The sequence below is a fragment of the Sparus aurata genome, chromosome 5, assembly GCF_900880675.1.
Source record: "Sparus aurata chromosome 5, fSpaAur1.1, whole genome shotgun sequence".
NCBI classification, from domain to species: domain Eukaryota; kingdom Metazoa; phylum Chordata; class Actinopteri; order Spariformes; family Sparidae; genus Sparus; species Sparus aurata.
This window is the reverse complement of record NC_044191.1, coordinates 30,582,721-30,602,113: the sequence shown is the minus strand read 5'-3', so window position 1 is coordinate 30,602,113 and position 19,393 is coordinate 30,582,721. Positions and strand designations below refer to the sequence as shown.

The 19,393-nt window shown below is 39.8% G+C and overlaps 1 protein-coding gene across 2 annotated transcripts in view; it reads left to right on the top strand.

Moving 5' to 3' along the window:
- Positions 1 to 19,393, top strand: part of LOC115581182 (netrin receptor UNC5C-like) — a 382,877-nt gene that overhangs the window by 95,694 nt on the left and 267,790 nt on the right. For both annotated transcript variants that reach the window (XM_030416078.1, XM_030416077.1), the window contains exon 3: positions 16,524 to 16,585. In XM_030416078.1, the coding sequence (XP_030271938.1) occupies positions 16,524 to 16,585 (62 nt within the window). The remainder of the gene's footprint in view (positions 1 to 16,523; positions 16,586 to 19,393) is intronic.

Here is a 19,393-nt window from a genome sequence, read left to right as displayed (position 1 = left end):
AAGGAGTTACACAAGACGACAATCAAAAGGATATATGTTCAGGCTATAGAAAGAAATCTACCTATAATTTGACACGGTGTGCACCCAGCTTCACACTTGCAGCTTGATGTTTTTTTGTATTATTTGTTAGTTTAGTTCCAGCCAAAGAAAATAAGTACAGAAAAAAATAAGTTCAAGACAACTCTGTTAAAACCCCAAGAGTGAATTAGACTGAAAGGACCTGGTTAAGGTTAGGGAAAGATTGTGGTTGCAGAAAGTGTTAAGTTCTTAGCTACACATTATTCATCCACAAGCCACAATGTCGACACCCTTACATGTCACCTCACTACACTCCCCAATGTTTCTTTCATTAGCACTGAATTTTTGACATTAGATGTGATAAAATGACTTGGAATTGGACTCAATTTCTTCCTCTGCAAAAATAAATAAATTAGATACAGGGTTCTTCCCAGAAATTTTTAGTGTAGCGGCGCACCGTCTGTCCAGGGGAGGGGGGGGGCGCGAATGTTCGTCAACGTCAGTCCGGGGGGGGGGGGGGACACAGACGGACGGACAGACGGTCATCAACTCCGTCAGCCGGGGGACGGACGGACGCTCATAGCGGTATAGCGGCGCAGCGCCGCTGTTCCACCGTCTGGGGAGAACCCTGAGATAAAATCATCCCTGAATTTACTTGTGAATGACCATTAGCAGATGTATCTTCATAACAGAAACAGTTCCATAGCACAGAATACACCAAATATGAACTGGATAAGTGGCAAACATTTTTGAAAGGGAATATTTGAATGTTAAGTATTGAAATCTCTCATGGAATCCTGAGACTGGAGGCACATCACCTTTTTATAATACTTTCAGCGCTAATTTGTTTGGCGGAGTTACTCAAACTGAAGAAAAGAGAAGTGAGAATGAACTTGAACTTGTGAAACTCTCTGTGAATGTGTCAGACAAGAAAAGCAGCTGTGAAACAGAGGAAAAGTGAAAGAGTTGCAGTGCGAGACTGACCAGTTACGGCTGAATGGCTTCAGTGTCGTGTGGTACCAGTCTGCCATCACACTAGTCTCTGTCTTTCTGTCCCCTCCACCACTCCTCAAGTCCCTCCCTCCTTCCCATCCCTTGTTATCAGCCAGGATGCAGGCATGGGGACCGCCCGCGGAGAGGTGCCCATGAGGCTCAAACTGCGTGCCTGCCTCTCTCCTTTCTCTCTGTTCTTTCTGCTCGAGGTCGAACACCATCAGGGGGTGCGATTCACTGCGATAAATTGCTGTCTCATCCCAAAAAGACAGCGCATGCATACACTCACACGCTTGATCTTGAGAAAAAAAAACACAAGTTTGTGTTCTTACTAGAATTAATCACACATATGCAGACACGCGAGTAATCACACTGACATTTCAAACACCGGACTCACACAAGCGTGGACGTGCACGAAGACCAGCAAAGAGGACATTTGTCATTTGCTCTCTCTGTGTGTATCTGTGTCTTAAGCTGTTGCTTGTGTATCCATGAGCAATTATAGTGGACAGTGGACCTGTGAATTGTGTGTGCACCTGGGAAAGTGACTCTCTGTTTGTTTCCTTGCTCCTAATTACCAATTGTTAATGAGAATGACACTGGAACCTGATTAAATATGGATGTGTATGTCTGTTTGTGCACATCTGTACTTGTTTGTGTACGTCTCTATGTGTGAACTGTCACTGTGGCTAATGAATCTGTTAACAAGGGTGACAATTACCAGTTGGCAGAGGACTGAATATTATTAACTAATGTGCCTGCATTTCAAAGCAGTCTCTTAGTGATGCTAAGAGATAGCTGTTACTGTGTGTGTATGTGTGTGTGTGTGTGTGCGCGCATGAGTGAGCTCTTGGCCACACTGGTTGAATCTGCGGGCACTTGAACTTCTGTGATTTATCAGCCAAAGTTCATTGTAGGTCTTGACCTATATGGTGCAACAAAAATAACACATGCACATATTTGCGCACGCCAAGCTTCATACTTTATATGACCAGATGTACTGAAGGGCATTAAGCCAGTAGGAATAGGGACGAAGGCACACACACATAAAAAAATTTTTTTTACGATGACTGTATCTAGGTGAAAACAGATTATCACTTTGGGGCGCTTAAGCTTTACCACCGACTGATGCCCCAAATGCTGTGTTGAATAACCTTGTGTGTGTGTGTATGTGGTGTGTGTGTGTGTGTGTGTGTGTGTGTGTGTGTGTGTGTGTGTGTGTGTGGCTTTTATATGGGTATTGAATGTGTGTGTAGTGGACATGTGTTTGACGAAGGTCATACAGCAACACTACTAGATTGGCATCAGGTGATTTTTTTCTGTGAAACAAAAATAATTTCCCTGCAAGAGTAATTCATTCTGAGCAGTATGGACATTATTGAATGACAACACTGAATATTATTATATATATATATTATATATATATTATATATGTTACCAACAAGTTACTGTACAATTGGCAAAAACAAATCAAACCATTTGAAACTCACAAAATGTGAGACATGCCTATTTGGAACTTCATGCGTGTGTGTGTGTGTGTGTGTGTGTGTGTGAGTGTCTAGTCTTGGCTCGATGGTTTAGTGTACTATTTATATTTATATAATGCAGGGTATTTTCACATTTAATACATAAACATATGGACCATGATTACTTTGTAGTATCAGAACGCTGCTGATTACTGTGATGTATTTGGGAGATCAGCAGACTTCAGGTAAAATGGCTTCAGTGGGTTCATCGTTTTGAAGCTTTGTTCTTTGGCGGTGAATTAGGTTGCAACGTATCTGTAATTTACCCCCATCAAAGTGTCATTGCTCAGCTACAGATTCAAAATGAGCCAATGAAGACCGTCATTACGGAGGTGTCTTTAAGACAAAATGCCATCCTGTACTGCTCTGACTTTATTCACCTTATTTAAGCGAATGAGTCAAAGTGTCAAATGAATTGATGGTAAAATGATTGTACTTTACCACTTCACTTTGAGCCAAATCTGGCATCCATTCTTTGTAATCAGACAAGTAATTTCCTCTACCTGCCCACAGTAATCTGTCTACCCCTGCATTACAAGGAATTATGGGTCTGTCCAAGAAAACTTGGGAAGCAGTATTTTTTCTTGGTGATAACACCAAGAAGAAATACTATATCCCGATTTGCTGTCAGTAGTTCTTTTTCAGTTCAGGGGTTGTGTTTGAAATGTGACCTGTTTTTAACCAACATTTTGCAGACATCACTAATGAGGTGATGCCACAAAATCCATGAACCAGTCATTTATTCAGTTGTGCATTCAGGCAGCCTTATTTGTAAAGTCAGGAGTTAAAACTTCAGCAACACCCCAAGTGTCAAACAACACAATTCACTGTTCTTGTAGGCAGTCAGGATGTTGTTAATCACCACCTCGGTTTGTACAGTCATTATGCACACATTATAATAAAGTAATTACGGAGGACACAACTTTTTTCATTTGTAGTGTCAAAGCAAATACTGGACAATTTACAAACACCCTTTGCTGTTCAAAACATAAATCAAAGAATTTAATAATTTGCTATTGACACACTCACTTTGTTGGATTATTAATTCATGGAGCAGCCCAAGGATTCATACTTGGTCCCTTTTTGTTTTGTTGTAACTCTGATGGCAATATTATGTTGCCATTCTTTTTGCTTTTGTGCTGATGATAGCCAATTTTACCCTAGTTAAAGATTATTTCCAAGCTTTAAGACATCACTGATCGCACGGCCAGGTTTTTGTTAGTCAAGAAGTTCAAGAAATGTACAAAACTTATTGCGCAGTGAATTAGAGAAAAAGCTAAGTGGATATAGTGGTTGGGAGGTCAATCTCCATTTCTTAATATCAATTAAAAAAAGAAACAGGTGTGTAAACAAATGTGTCAGAGAAAGTAAAAACATTACTATAATTATTTTCAGAAAATATTACCTGCTGAAGAATTCTTGATGGTTAGAGATTACAAGGAAATAGGAGAAGGCAGAAAGAAGCATTATTGAGCAGAGCAGATTCATACCTCTGCACAGTATTGGCCATTCACAGCAGCTTTTTGTCAGTTTAGAAAAATATATGAAAGCTTGGTTTGCGGCCAAGGATAGTCACACAAAAAGAGGTCTCGGCCAATTTCTTGCAGCAGGAAAGCAATGAGGGGAGACAAAGGTGGTGAGAACTGGTGAAATGTGCAGGCTCTTCTTAAAAGTTAAAAAACTCTATCAGGTATTTAGCAATGTTTTCTTTGATGGGAGATTATGTTTAATGCTCTACTTTTGGTAGAAGATAGTGGTCAGACAGTGATTGCAGTTTTTTTTTTGTGAAGTATGGTCATTTTTTTAGACCGGACCTCTACAACTTTCATCTGTTTCTTCTGTGAGAAAAATTTATTTTGGTTTAGCTCAGCAGCTTTAGAATTGTCATTGTCACTCGTCCCTGAGTGGCAGACAAGCAGTAGTCAGCGTCTGCCATTGTACATTCATGGGGAGTAAACAAACAAAGGGAAGGAAAACACTTGAAAAGAGAGCTGTCGTGCATTAGACGACGCAGATTAAGAAAGAATGCAGGGATATGTTTTTACAGTCTGCTTAAGTAGAAAGAAAACAATGTGAGGTGATACTTTCAAGAGGTCTCAGTAATGTGAACCAGCACACACTTTTCTGAATGAAACATTTAATAAAACACAAACCTCTCCCCAGACAACCAGAATATGCTTTGAAGTCATCTTTTGATTTTGATTGGACTGACAGATCCAGTTTTTAAAAGGGCCTAGGTGTCTATATGCCCTCAGGCTTTCTCCCATAATTGTCTTTCTTCAACATACACACACGTGCCATTGTTGCATTTTATAATACAGCTAAGTCAAGATTCATCTGAGTGGCTGAACACCATGTTGACTTGTCAGGATGTATTATTTGTACACTAAAAAAAACACATTCACAGCAGCCAGACAGATTTCTTTTTCCTTTTTCATTTGCTGTCTTTTTCTTCCTGTCCTTACCACCTCTTGACCTCAGCGCGTCTTTGTGTCTTTTCACTTTTAACTTTTCACTCTACTTCACTCTTGTTCCTGCTGTCAGCCTCTCTCTAATACACACACACACACACACTGAGTTTGTGTGTGTGTCTCCAGGGTGATCTCTAGCTTGGCACAGTGTTCAAATATATTTGCATCTTCTGTCATTGAGTGAGGACAGAGTGCATAATCCCACTGAAGGCCAATGGCTGACAGGCAGTTTGGCATCCTCAGCTGAAATAGATGCCTTCTATTGATTTTTTTCACTAGCTACTGTAGGTCTAGCTATTCTGCATTTTAACCTTATCTCAACTAGTGAAACCTTGTTGCACATAGTATTTCTGTGTATCTACAACAGGGATTGTTTATAATGTATCTATATATTGTAACGCGGAACCTGTTTTTACAGGTGAAAATGACTCGTGGATGAATATCTTTTTCTTCTTATTAATTGGTAAATCACAAACTTTTGCACTACAGTTTTCTAACGATTCTTCAATGAGCGAGTGGCACAGAGCTAAGACACGGTTGAACCGAAGCATCTGTACCATCTTTAATGGCGACAGTGTTTTCTGGTTTTCTCTCTAATGTCCCCCGGCTGCTCTTCTTGAACCCTCTTTGATTTTTAAGTTTCCTGATGAACAGATGGCTTTGTAGTTGCTAAAGTAACCGCTAACAGAAAAAAAGTGTACCAGACTCCAAGTGAACACAGTGTCGGGACCCAACGCAAACTCTGTGACTAACTTCTTGCCATCTTGCGAAATAAATGGCACACTTTTTTCGAAGTTCACATTGGATGTGTTTTAACCCACATTCCATCTAACTAAGTGAAGGCTGAGTTCAAGTCATTCTGTAAAGGTTCATATGTTGCAACATTGTTAAATAGCTTTGATTAACTCTAATGGGTTTTAGAAAAAAAGTGTTCAAGGGTGTAATTTAACATATCATTCCTCAAGAATGGGCGAATAATTCACCACAGAATAAATTAAAAAAGTGTAAAAGTATGCAATGTGTTAAAACTAGGTGTAAAAGGCTGCTGTCAGGGTAATTAGCTGAAGGGGTTTTTCATATATAAAATCACAGATAATAAGGCTCTTGTAAATGGGACCGTACATTGACATATACTTTCCTCAGGCAAGAGAAATACATTGTCCTCCTTGATGAATTGTGAAAAATTATGTTCTGAATTACAGACCATTCTGAAAGAAAAAGGACTGCAGCCTGAATTCAATAGGAGAGTTCTCAGCATTCAGGGCCTTAGCTAACAAAGTACTTGCCTCAACGACTCTTCTTGGATAGGGCTGATTTTTACTTAACAAGTTTGAATGGGTACAGTACTTTGTCATGGAGGTTTGGCACTGACCAATGAAAACAAAAGGGAAAAATGACACAACATCACTTTTGTAACGTATACATCTGTAATGTAACATATACCCAAACTTCCATTGTTGTCTTCACCTTAATAAAGTAGATTTGGTATCTAAACCTAAACAAACTTTATTTACAATTTCAACCATGTGTTAGAAAAGCTTTCTGTTGGTATCATACAGACGCTCAAGGGTACCTTGTGTGTTTGTACAGTATAAGACGCCAGATGGCTTGACAAAACGTTGGTATTTGTCTACCCGAGAATGAAAATAGGTTGCAAATCCTTACCCTCATTGGATTGTAAAGTCACTTCAAAAAGTTTATGTCTTGTGGAGATTGGTTGCACACAGCTTGGGTTCAGTGCATCTGAGTTTCTAACTGACCCAGTTTCATGGCGGGGAATAAAAACCATCAGACTGTCTACAAAAATGGCTCAAAACCATTCCGATGACGTAAGCCACCTCTCTTTTCATCATGATAGATTTGCCCTTTGAGCTCAAGCGCATTTGTCACTTAGTGCTACGTCACACGCTTTACTGCTCTGACTGGTCTTAGGTCATATTTTGTTGCTCTGATTGGTTATAAGTCATATTTTGTTGTTCTGATTGGTTGTAGGTCACATTTTGTTTTTTTGATTGGTTGTAGGTCACATAGTGTATTGCTCTAATTGGTTGCAGGTCACATTTTGTTGCTCTGATTGGTTGCAGGTCATATTTTGTTGCTCTGATTGGTTGTAGGTCACATTGTGTTGCTCTGATTGGTTGTAGGTCATATTTTGTTGCTCTGATTAGTTGTAGGTCACATAGTGTTGCTCTGATTGGTTGCAGGTCACATTTTGTTGCTCTGATTGGTTGCAGGTTGCGTCCAGAGGCATTTTGGTCTACGTTCCTTGATAACGCCCCTTGGAAATTGAAAATGGACTGAAAGGGACCAGACTAACACTTCTTTGTTGTTTAGTCTGGTGATGCGAGGCTCCCATGTTACACCATTTTCCTCAAAAACCCATAAGATCGATATACAAGTTGTCCACACTATCCATAGTAGGGAAAAACACTTTCTCGTGTGTTTTAAGTTAACTATTTGCTTGAACTTCAACATCTCTCATTTTGATTTCTATCTGCTTCTCAGCTTCAGAGATGCAAATTATGAGTTTCATCTCTCCTGAATTAACCCAAGCACTGGCCTAAACTCTGATGTAAATGCAGCTAATGTGGCCAAAATCTAAAATAATTAAGTTCCATTACAGGAAACCACATACATACTTATGCAACTGGGCATTAGTATGTGACTGGCAGTGTGATTTTGTGAGTCTGTGTGCATCAAATGTAAGTGTTACGCCTTACTCATCTGACAGGCCCTCATTTTTCCATCACCATGGTGATCCAGTTGATGGAGGAGGTATTTTTCTAATCTGAATACTTGAATAGGAGCACAGACTGTGGTCGCCATGAGATCTGTTGTACCACTCATTTTCCTTTCAGGTCTTTTCATGTCATTCTTCCAGTCCCCCCTCATTTTTACTTTATCCTCATCTCTGTTAATTAAGAGAGGTGAGAGGGAACAGAGATTAGTCTCACAAGTTTGTCCTGCTGTTTGATCAAACTGTGAAAAAGTTCTGCTCTGTCTCCTGAAGAGGAACATTATACACAATGAGAGAATATTTTTTGGCAGAGTGTTTCATTGCCTAAAAATTACCCATGTTATTTAACCATTGCAACCACAATTGTGGTTTTCAAAGGGAAGGGCTCGTTATGAGACATTTTCACAGCGAGACTTCTTTTGTTTCTTGTTACAAAAAAGGATCCTTATATTTATCTGAAAAGGTCTATCGCTGTAGGAATCATTTCCTAAATGTTGTCAGACAATGAGAATAACCGCCTCAACCTGTCAGTGGTTAAAGAAAAAGAAAAAAAAACACTTATAGTGGATGTAACTTTGACAATCAGAGTTGCCCCACAGGGTTATCTTGCAGGCATGTGGCTGCCACCTGAGGGTATCTCCTGGACCAATTCTGTAACTTTAAGTATGAATCATTTACACACCAAACATACCAATACATAAAGGGACCAGGTTTGGATAGATAATATCCCTTTAAGCAAGTAGTTCAAGCTAAAATATATATTATTCTGTGTTCACAGCTGTAGAGAGACTGAAAAACTACTTTTCTACCTAGTACCATAAGAATAGTACAAATTGTGCAAAAACAAGTCCCACTGTCATTTTGTTTGGTATGTCACTTCCAGAGCAGTGATGAATGGCCTTGCTCAGCATCAGCCAGGCAAGCAGCAAAGTGCATGTATGCCAAATGACTCATTTTTTGTGGTGTTACACTATAAGGGATCGATGCCCTTCAGTTAGACAGGAAGATGCATCTTGCAAGATAACCAAGAGGACCCGTCTTGTAAGAGTTTTTCTCACCGTCCATTTGTCTTTTCTCATCTTATGAAGTCAAGCAAAGGTTAGGCACTTCTGTGAGACAATCACACATTACATTTCCTGGGCATACACTGTGTGGGAAGTATCCATCTGTCTCGTTCGTGCTTTATTTTTCCTGACATCATTTGTGTTTCTCAAATCCTCTGTCTGTCTCTCTCTTCCTCTTTGGTGCACTAACAGGCTTGTCAGTCACTTCCTTCTTGAAGAGAATGATGGACTGGGGGTTTGACTCATAATCCATCGCAGACAGCAGCTCATACTGTAGTACAAAGGAAATGCCAATCTAAATGAGCAAATTATAACGAAATGAACTAGAAATAATTAAAGGCAAAATGAACACAGCAGGAGCCTCACCAGTAAAAACCAAATCACAAAGTTAGAAGTTATTAATGTTTGGCAACTGATGCTGTACAAAGCTTTATAAAGTGTTTGTAGGCACAGTTTGAGTGTTGACATGTGGCCTTAATGTTCAACAGCCATAAATTGAGAAACAGTAAATATAGATTTTAAACTTGTAATTCAAACTCTATTTCCCCTCAAATTTATGTCATGCCAAGAACTTATTGATTGGGGGATTCAAAACAAACCAAATCCTGAAGATAGCTGAAATGACAAAGCTATTGTGCAGTTGAGCGACAGGGGAAGAAAGAGGAGTGAGTTACTGTAATACTGATACCAACATTTGGATGTGCTGTCTACAGGTGTGCAGTGTTTTTAATGAGTTTTGGATTAGATAACTGTTTGAAAGAAAGTATGCAGTGAGGTTGGTCCAGAGGCCTGCTGCCACAGAAAGAGGCATCCAGCTTCACTCTTTGTAATGCTAATACTGCAGGTTGTGTTTTCACCGATGGGGAAAGTGTAAAATGATTGGTTGCCATCGCAGAATGCTGCACTTCGTTTGCTTAACAAACAAGTCATAAGAGAATTTCACCAAGATTTCATGTCAGTAGTCATTGCAACGTTTAGTCAGTCACTTATATAATACAACTGACACATGTCCACGAAAAGTTGGAAAAGTCCAAAGTAAGGCTAACTGCCTAAAAAGTACACCAACATGTTTGATACCTTTTGGATCATTCCTTATCTCTGCAATATGAATCAGACCCTGCATTTTTGAGATGCTTCCTGAAAAATCGGATCAGTCTGATTTGATCAATGGGGGGAAGCTGACAACTGCAACTGGAGTTCAACTGGTAACCACTAACGCTTCAAAATCCCAAAATGTTTCCTTTTCTTCTTCGATTTTTAAGTAACAATAAAAGGAGTAGGAGTCATAATAATATTTTCAGCTAGATAGTCTCTGGAGTGTCTGCTACTTAAGTCTTTAGCTAAACATATGCTGAGAAATGGCAATTATGTTCTTCCTCCGCTTTAGATTGGTTAGTTAAGCATCTTGGGGCACCTTACAGAGCAGGATGTGGGCGCGAAGAGAGAAAATTTTATTTGTAATTGCTGGTTAGAGGAATCAGGTCACCTGGCTGCTTCGACGTAACCACCAATGGAATGAAAAACATCTTATTTAACAAATGGATAGATATCTCTTGCACTCTGAAACTTTTATTCATCAATACCAATGTATGCACACACACACTAATAGCCAGACCTTTGTGCAGACAGGGCTGGTAATTGGTACTGTAGGTACATGTCCTATGTTTTATGGTAGACAGCTTGTTAAATGAAGTTAATTAACTCTGGAATGTGAATACAGACATTTGCATCCACTTATGGGTAAAATATTAAATGCTATAATAAGAAAATGTGTGATGTGTGGTAATCTTGATTAGGTATGTACCATATATAAATATAGTAATCCATAACTTGCCATACACAGCCTTAAAGTACACACGGTTATTTGAACACTCACTCAGAATTATTATTTATAAAGAGCAGACATTTACAGCAAATGTTCATACCATACTGACTATGTCATTTTTGAAGTCTGCTTGATCATGGATTTCACTAACACACAGTGACAGTGTTGCAGTGTATGTGTCCAACTTGGCAAGCAAGCAAACAAGGCACATCAAACCAGACATCCTCTTCCCAGCAACTTGGTCCTGTGAGACTGCCGGGTCCTCCAGGTGCGAGATATGCTCACTCCAGCATGTCCTTAGTCTGCCAGGATCTCTTCCCTGCTGAATTTGTCCAGTCAACTCCAAGTAAAGTCCCAGCGGGACCTGCAACACATTGCATGAACCATCTCAACTGTGGAGGAGCAGTGGACTGACATCAACATGTTTTGAGATTTCTGAACTTGTTCTTCATTCATGCAGTGAAAACACAAGACTTACCCACAATCCCATTCACCATTCATTCATCAAATGATAACCAGTAAGTTGCATCAATAAGTTTGGAATAGCAAGTATGCAACTCCTCTTCAGTCCTCTGCTTCTGTTGCTTGATAGATCGAAAGGGAAAATTATCCTAAAAGATTACCATTGGTGCTTGTTATACAGTCTTTCTCGATATAGAGTCCCTACAAAACTGAGTTGACACTCACTACAAAGCTAAGTTAAAGTCTGCCAGCTTACAATGAAGCAGAGTTTGACATTTACTACATAACTGAGTCTGACACTTACTACAAAACTGAGTCACACAAGCTGAGTTTGACACTTACTTTGAAGTTGAGTCCTGCACTCACTTAGAAGCTAAGTCGAACACTCAGTACAAAGCTGAGTCTACCACCCTAGAACAGTATACAGTTGGGTGTATCACTTGTTTCTTCTATGGAACGCAAGTTTTTAGTAAAGTAAGTTTATTTGATATAAAACAGAAACATGTCAGTTTACAAAAAAATCTGAAATCTTCATGAATTTTATTTTTATTTTATTTTTTTCTTTCTTCATTAAACATTAGCAAAAAGCAAATGAATCAGTAAATAAGTCTACTACTGTAACAACCCCCCCCCCCCCAAAAAAAATAAATATTAGATCATTCATGATTTTCAACATATACTACATAAAAACAGTACAGCACATTACAAAGTAAAGTATTTAATGTTTTTCCTTATCAAAGTAATTAGATTTTTGTAAACATATCTTTATTCTACTTAATGTTGATTAATTTGTGAGAGGGTCAACAAAAGACTGGGAATGTTGAACAGGTGATAGTATCATGACTGGGTATGAAAGGGGGCATCTTTTACAGGCTGTTTTTCTTTAGGGTTTTTAACACAGCATCCGAGCTGTTTTGGATTCGGGTAGTTACGCAGTTCTTCTGCCATACTGTATATACGCATTTGTTCGGCAGTAACTTCCTCACCATCACATTAGTATGCTTAAGATACCCATTATGTTCGGTAGCTTGCTGTTGCCATTTTTCGGTTCTGCTCGATATGTTCCTTCCTTTTGAAACTGCTGAAAACAACTGCAGGAGAAATAGAGGGAAAGCCCTCTGAAGTGAACTTTTTGAGCCTGAAAATAATGAGCTCTCATGCTGTGAAGTTTTTTTTTTTCTTTTTATTCGATGAGAGGTCCTGAGTCATTTTTAAGATCATGATTCACAGTCACAATGCAATATCTCCCTTTGAAACGACATGACAGAATATGACATTTGTTAGGATCCACCTTTTTATATGTTCCTTGTATATGAACTCTTATTTTTGCTTAAGTTTTTGTTCACTCATGGCTGTTCTTGTGTATGAAATTCTTAATTAGAGCTACCACCCTCTGTGTCAGAATTTTTTTTTTACGTTTTAATCCCAGTGGGATACAACTCAACTTTAATGATCTGACTTACTCTGTCACAACGTGATATAATGAAGGGCTCGTCTCTCTCTTCAGAAAGACGCTAATGATGTTTGTGAATATATTGCAAGTTAGACAAGTTAGAGTACCATACAGTGACATGGCTACTTGCTCCAAAACCAACTCAGACTTTGTAGTTTCCTTTAATAGCGTTGATTTACATCTGTAGAAATGTTGCCGTGTCACTGAGGAATTAGAGCACATGAATACTTGAGCGATCCACAGGCCCTGTTCACTGTATCTCAATCCCAAATGTAAACTTCTGCACTATATATATTTTGTGGTTTTAATGCTATTTGCATAATTTCTCCTCCCACACTACACAGCAATGATGTATTCCTTTAACCTCTTACTACACAATAATATTATGTTTCCGATTGGTGATCATTAAAGTTTCATAAGCCAATTTGCTCGTAGAAATACAAGCACATCTTTTTTGTGAATCAATTATTATTCTTTCATGAATAAAAGCAGACAAATATATTAGAGCTGCCATTTTAAAGTGACTTATGCGGTATCAAGGGTTCATTTTCTATGGAGTTATTTCCAGATAGTTTGCAGCAACTTGTTGCTCTAATTACCTGATTTTTCATTAACGTGACTGAACTCACAGCTCCGAACACCATGGAAACTACTTTTAATGAGGAGACCAACTACCCATATTGTATGTGTGTCTGTTCGGAAATAATACTTAACCGTCAACAGTATTATTTGTCTACCTTTACCCTTTGACACTTATATGGATGTATACATGTCTGTATCTTTGCGCCACGGTGGCCAAAACCTCTGTCTCTTCCCGGACTTTATGAAACTGTAATTGTGCTTTGAATTACCTTGTTATTTTTTAATGCTCAGTGCATGCTAGCCAGAAGTAACAACTGTGGCATTTTTAATCAGGATTGCTGTTTTTCATTACTGCTCTGTCCTGTGTTTAACACAGCAGTAAAGTAGGTTTAAGTGATGTAAAGTGCTATGCTTGGCACCATAGAAGAAATCTCTGGGTAAGACGATGTACGAATATAGTATATACGGATATATATAGCTTGTGAAAGACTCTACTACAGTGAGCATAAGCAATCCCATACCCCTCGTGTTTCGCACTCTCCCCACACAAACTCGCAAACAACCTATATGCATATAACAGGGTCCTGTAGATACGGCAGCATTTCTCCGTATAATAATAGACTCAAGCAATAACTGCAGGTGGTGTACATGGTTGTCACAGTGATGAATAGTCTCCAGGGCAACACAGGAAGTCCATCTGGGAAGAAATCTGAAAGAGGAAGTAGATAACAGAGATTGAGGGCTTGCAGTCCATCCATCTTCTAAAACTCACGATTATTGGTTTCCTCAATGAGTAAATGGCCAATAAACTATTTTGGGCTTTTATGGCCACAGAGCAGAAGTAACAACAAAGTATAAGCTCATATAACACGAAAATCAGCCAAATGTTTTGGCTCTTGAAATGAGAAAACCAAAAATAGTAGTTTAAATTGGATCCAAGGCCAGCAGCAGCAAATAAAACTGGTTAAGCATGACTTTTTGTCTCTTTCATTTTCTTCCTTCCCCTCCTCCTTCCTCCACCTCTATCTTCTTCTGTGCCATCACCACACCACACCCACAACATTTATTTTTCTCCAGCTCTTTCAGAAATTGGGATGCAGTAGTTCAGCATTAATTCCTGTTAAATGTCTGCAGCCGTTTGACGTTGCATGGGTTATCAGAGCGGATTCAGTGTGGCAGTGAATAGTGTCCTGGTGAATTTCATGTAGCCGGCTCACATTTCTTTGTACCCACTCACTAATCTGTATGTGTATAACCGAGATACTGTGCATGCATAATGTTTTTCCTATTCTCACTCACTGATTAGCAAACAGCTCAGACTTCTGCTAACATGAAGATCAAAGGGAATTCTCAATGTCATGCTAAAAAGCGCTCATCCTGTGTGTTTGTGTCTGTGGGTGAGGGTTTTTGTGTGCTTGTTTGCACATGTAGAATGTATGACATACAGTACGAGGCAAACAAAATCAAAGGCAATGGGGATTATGCACTACTGAATCAGCGCCTTACACAGAACGCAGAACGTTTACAAAATACATGACAGCATCAGATAGAAGGAATATATATATATATATACACATACATATGTAATGATATGTTTGTGTAAAATAAGGCATGCGCAGTAATGCTTTGAAGAGTAACAGAGAGTTAAATGTGGTATTCCGATATGATACTAGGTACTCGTCCTTTGAATAACACGTTCCTGTCAACTGTCCCTCCTTTGTTGTCTGACAGAGAATGCTATGCTTTTTTTCCTGGCTCCTGTTCCGTTCTCAGGGTGGCATTTTTTGTTTGTTTGTTTTTCTGCCTGATGTCTTTTCAGGTGCACCTGCAAAACAGCACGTCTTGGCGTTTTCAACATAATGGTGATGGGGAAAAGTTTGCTTACTTAATCATTTCCAAATTCATTATGCTGAGAAAGCCTGCCAAGGAGGATTTACAACACCAGAAATCAGATGTCAGTACATCCCCGAGCTGCTGCAAAACAATATTTTCATAGAGCTGCGGGGAAGTTGTGCCTCTTTGAAAAGCTGCAGTGCTGCCGTTTCTGTGTGGGTTTATTCATTTATAGACATAAAGGTCATCCAGTGCTTTACCTTCACCAAACTTTTTCAATTGTTTGCTTTTGTCAGGTATTTTATAAAGTTTTTATCTGCAAGCCTGCTGATACTAATGTTGTTATCACCCTCCAAGAGTCCCAAATTATTACATGTTTTCTAACCAACAGAAAAACGTTGGCATAATGTGTGAGTCTTTGTCAAGTTAACATAAATATGAATCAAGTCTAATAATCTGGCTGTTATACATTACCATACTGCTGGGTAATTATGCTGATAGCGTGTATTTGCAATTAGCCTTTAGGCAGAAATGTAATGCTAAATAGATTCTGTGGGTATTTCTATATAATCCACTTATGGCGATACCAGTGCTGACGGGTTAACAGTTTTAGTTTATTTCCACCTACATGGGTGGAGGTATTTTGGGAGGTAGAGCGCTATAGAAATGCAAGTCCATTTACCCACCACCCTGGCCTCCACACTTTACATTTTTGCACGACATGAAAATCACACAACTTCTCGTTTTTGCCGACTTTTCCTCAAACATTTTTTTTAGCCGGGGCCTATTAAGACCTGCCCGTCTGGCTGTCAATTTTCTGTCTCTGTATATTTACACCTGTCTGAACTGATGTATCTATCTGTGTCTTAAACTGTCCAATTATATCAACCTGCCTGTCTCCATTTGTGACCATTCATCTACATAAACCATAATGCGTGCTCATCCCTTCACATGCTTGTCTAAGCATTTAACGCTGTCTGTCAGTCCACTTTTCTTTCATCCATCCAACAAGACAAAACTTGATTTTCCCTCTTTCTGACACAGATGTAAATTTTTTTACCAAATTCTTTTCAACCATACCATCATACTTTCTTTCCCCACAATTAATCCATCTCCTTGTGTCAGCAGTGTCTTTTCCATTTACAGCTGATCTGATGTTAAGTCAGGCAGAGGGCATTCAATAGAGGGCGAGGAGGCTTTCTGTATTTCCATCTTGAAAATGTTTTTTCAACTGTGTGTGCTCAGCTCTAATTGATCTGGCTTGAAGTATAGAAATGGAAAAGAAAACAGCAAAGTCAGTGAGCGAAGATAAAATAGGCCGTAAAGGCTAGCACGTTGAATTGACACCAGAGCCGAGAAGATTCATACTTAACAGTGACTGTAGGTCGTATTGACTTTAATTGTTTTTCTTCTGGAAGAATAGTGAGACGTAACCAGACTGTAAACTGCATTGTGTGACTTGTTCCGGTCAATGGAAATGTCTCCACGCTGCTTTTATTGCTCACTTTGTATTGATTTCCCTGATTGATTCTCTTCCTTTGCATCTCGTTTGAATAAAGAGTTCCAGAGGTGCGCCGAGAAAAACACTGCGAGGCTGGGACGCAGACAGAATCAGAGGAAGGTAAGAGCAGATATACAAACTCAGAAGATGAAGCGCTGACGAGGAAGAAGTGCTATCTGGAAAGGAAAGTGGGTCGTTTATGTCACTTTGTGCTGACAGGCTGTGTGTCACCAGTGGGCACTGCGCCTCATTCCTCGAGAGATACTGACACTGAGACAGGGACAGGGACTGTCACCAGCCTCACCCCTCTTCTGGCCTTGTGGTGTGTATGTGTGTTTGTGTAGCATGTGTGTGTACACCTCTGAACATGGGAGTGTTTCCATGCCTTCATTTATGTGTCATGCCTCTTGTTAGTTTGTGTATGAGTGTATGTGTGCTCGTGGCTTTTAGCAGTGACACAGTGTAACAGCGCTGGGCTTAGCTGGTCGCACACTGACAGTTGTGAACTCTCCCCAAGGACACACAGAGACGCCAGCTTTCTTTTACTCACAACCCTCTCTCTCTCTCTCTCTCTCTCTCTCTCTCTCTCTCTCTCTCTCTCTCTCTCTCTCTCTCTCCTTGAATCTTTGCATGTAGTTTGGATACAAATTGACAGAATACAAGATAGAAAGAAAAACTACCGACAAATATTAGCACAGCACATCCCAACTCGTTTCCATGACACACCTGAAGCATTACTCATGCAGCTGCCCCGGCTGTGTGTAGAGATCACCTGTGTGTCGAGCTGTGGCAAGAGATTTAAGTGGAAAAAGGACCTACATACCTGTGAGGTCCAAAGGCTGGTTGTTAACGGTTATATTTTGTCAGAAACTACAAAACAAGTTCACTGAAAAGTAGAGATCAGGAGGAATGGAACAAGTAGACGGCCAGTGTGGGGAAGGAACTAATGAGGGAGGCAACCAACACACCAATCGGAACAAAAAGTAAAAGGCACTACAGGGTTCAGTGGCTGAGTTAGAAGACAGTGCATCTCCTGATATATTTAGAAATATGCAGCACGGGGAAGACGGCAAACAAGCGAGAAGCGTCGTCGGTACTCTTTGATTTTGCACCAGCAGGGTCCGAAACTAAAAAGTGAAACCCGCAGGGCTGTCTGCCACGCTGGTGGGTAAATGTCTGTATCAAAATAGTCGTGTCGTAAAAAACTTTGCGGAGAGTCTCTACTGCGTTATAGTGTCATTTATGAGCGAGCGGCTTCTGTCCTCAGCTGTCCGACTGTGGGGGCGTTTCTCACAAACACATTGGGACAAGAACTTCACAGTGCTTTCAGACACACCTTGTAAACACAGGAACGCTGGTTGTTTAAAATGGAGAGGTTTATGTTTTCAGGGGCGGCTGTAGCTCAGCGGGTAGAGCAGGTCGGCTAGTGATCGGAAGGTTGCTGGTTCAAATCCCAGCTCCGGGCTGAGCTGAGCTGCATGTCAAAGTGTCATTGAGCAAGATACTGAACTCCAAATTGCTCCTGATGTGCGGTTGGCACCTTGCATGGCGGCCTCTGCCATCAGTGAGGGCCCTGTGATGAGCTGGTGACTTGTCCAGGGTGCACCCTGCCCTCGCCCAGAGACAGCTGGGATTGGCTCCAGCAAAAACCCCCGCGACCCCATAAAAAAGGGGATAAAGCGGTTACAGACAATGGATGGATGGGTGGTTTATGTTTTCTTTCTTATTTTCCTTGGTTAAAATACAAAGGCCTTCATCTGTCATTACCTCCTTGTTCTGACTACATGTTTTTCAATAATAAGATGCTAAAATATCCAACACAAATATCAATTGTCTCATATTTTCTTTTAGTACAGGACAGGATTCGAATACTTGTCCTCTAAACTCAGTGCACGTGCAACACTATTAGCCTTGTCAGCATAGCAGTCAGGGGTGTAGCGCATCTAAAACGCGAATCAAGTGTGTTTGTACGCACTCACTTACATTAAAACTTTGTCTGTGATCGTTTGTTTAACAGCAACATTGTGAACATTGACCTTTTTAGTCCTTCCAAAAAAAATTTGTTTTTATGTCTTTTCATCATAACTAGTTGTTGAGCGCCTGCCATAAACTGGACCACCGGCATCTTTTAAGATGAACTTTTTTCTTGCACAAGTTGACGTCATCTATAAGCGCATCTTAAACCCTAGACCATTTTGTTTTGTTAATTTTTTTTTATTATTATTTCTCTGGCATGACTAAAGCTTAAATGAGGATTTGATCTCAACGTTCTTAAAATGTTTATGATTTCCAGATGGATTATGCAAACGATAAACATTTGATTTCCTCACTGGGAGGAAGAAAAGTGGCAGAGTGGCCGTCAGGAGTTCTCCGACACCAATGCAGCTAAGAGTTCAAACCTGGAGCAGGATAAGGTCTGAGTGGAACAGGATGTATTACTCACTCTTATGCTTATGTGACAGCAAGGATGCACAGTAACAGGTGTGGGAAGATAATCAGTGAATCAGGGTCTGGCTCGAATTCTGAATAATCTTTCCTCATCTAGAGTTTATTTTTATTGAGAGCGATCAACAAACGCTCATCCGGTTCCTGTAAACCCCTTTTAGGCGCTAAATATTCAATTTCTTGGATAACATTAGCGTCACAAAAAAAGAGCTTATGACTTCAGAATGCTTGAAAAAAACCCAGTAATTATCATTTATTCAATACCTTGCTGTGATGATGGATACTGAGTTGGTTATTTATGGTAGAAAATAGTGATTATTTGGAGCAAAGAAAAAAAAGACCTATTGTGATTTGTTTTTTACTGATCAAACATCATTTGAGACGATGGTTTCTGTTTGGACACGTTGTGTGTTTGTGCTTGATGGACAATGGGAACAAGCCATTTGGATTTTGTTTACTGCCCCTCCTTATATTACTTTGTTT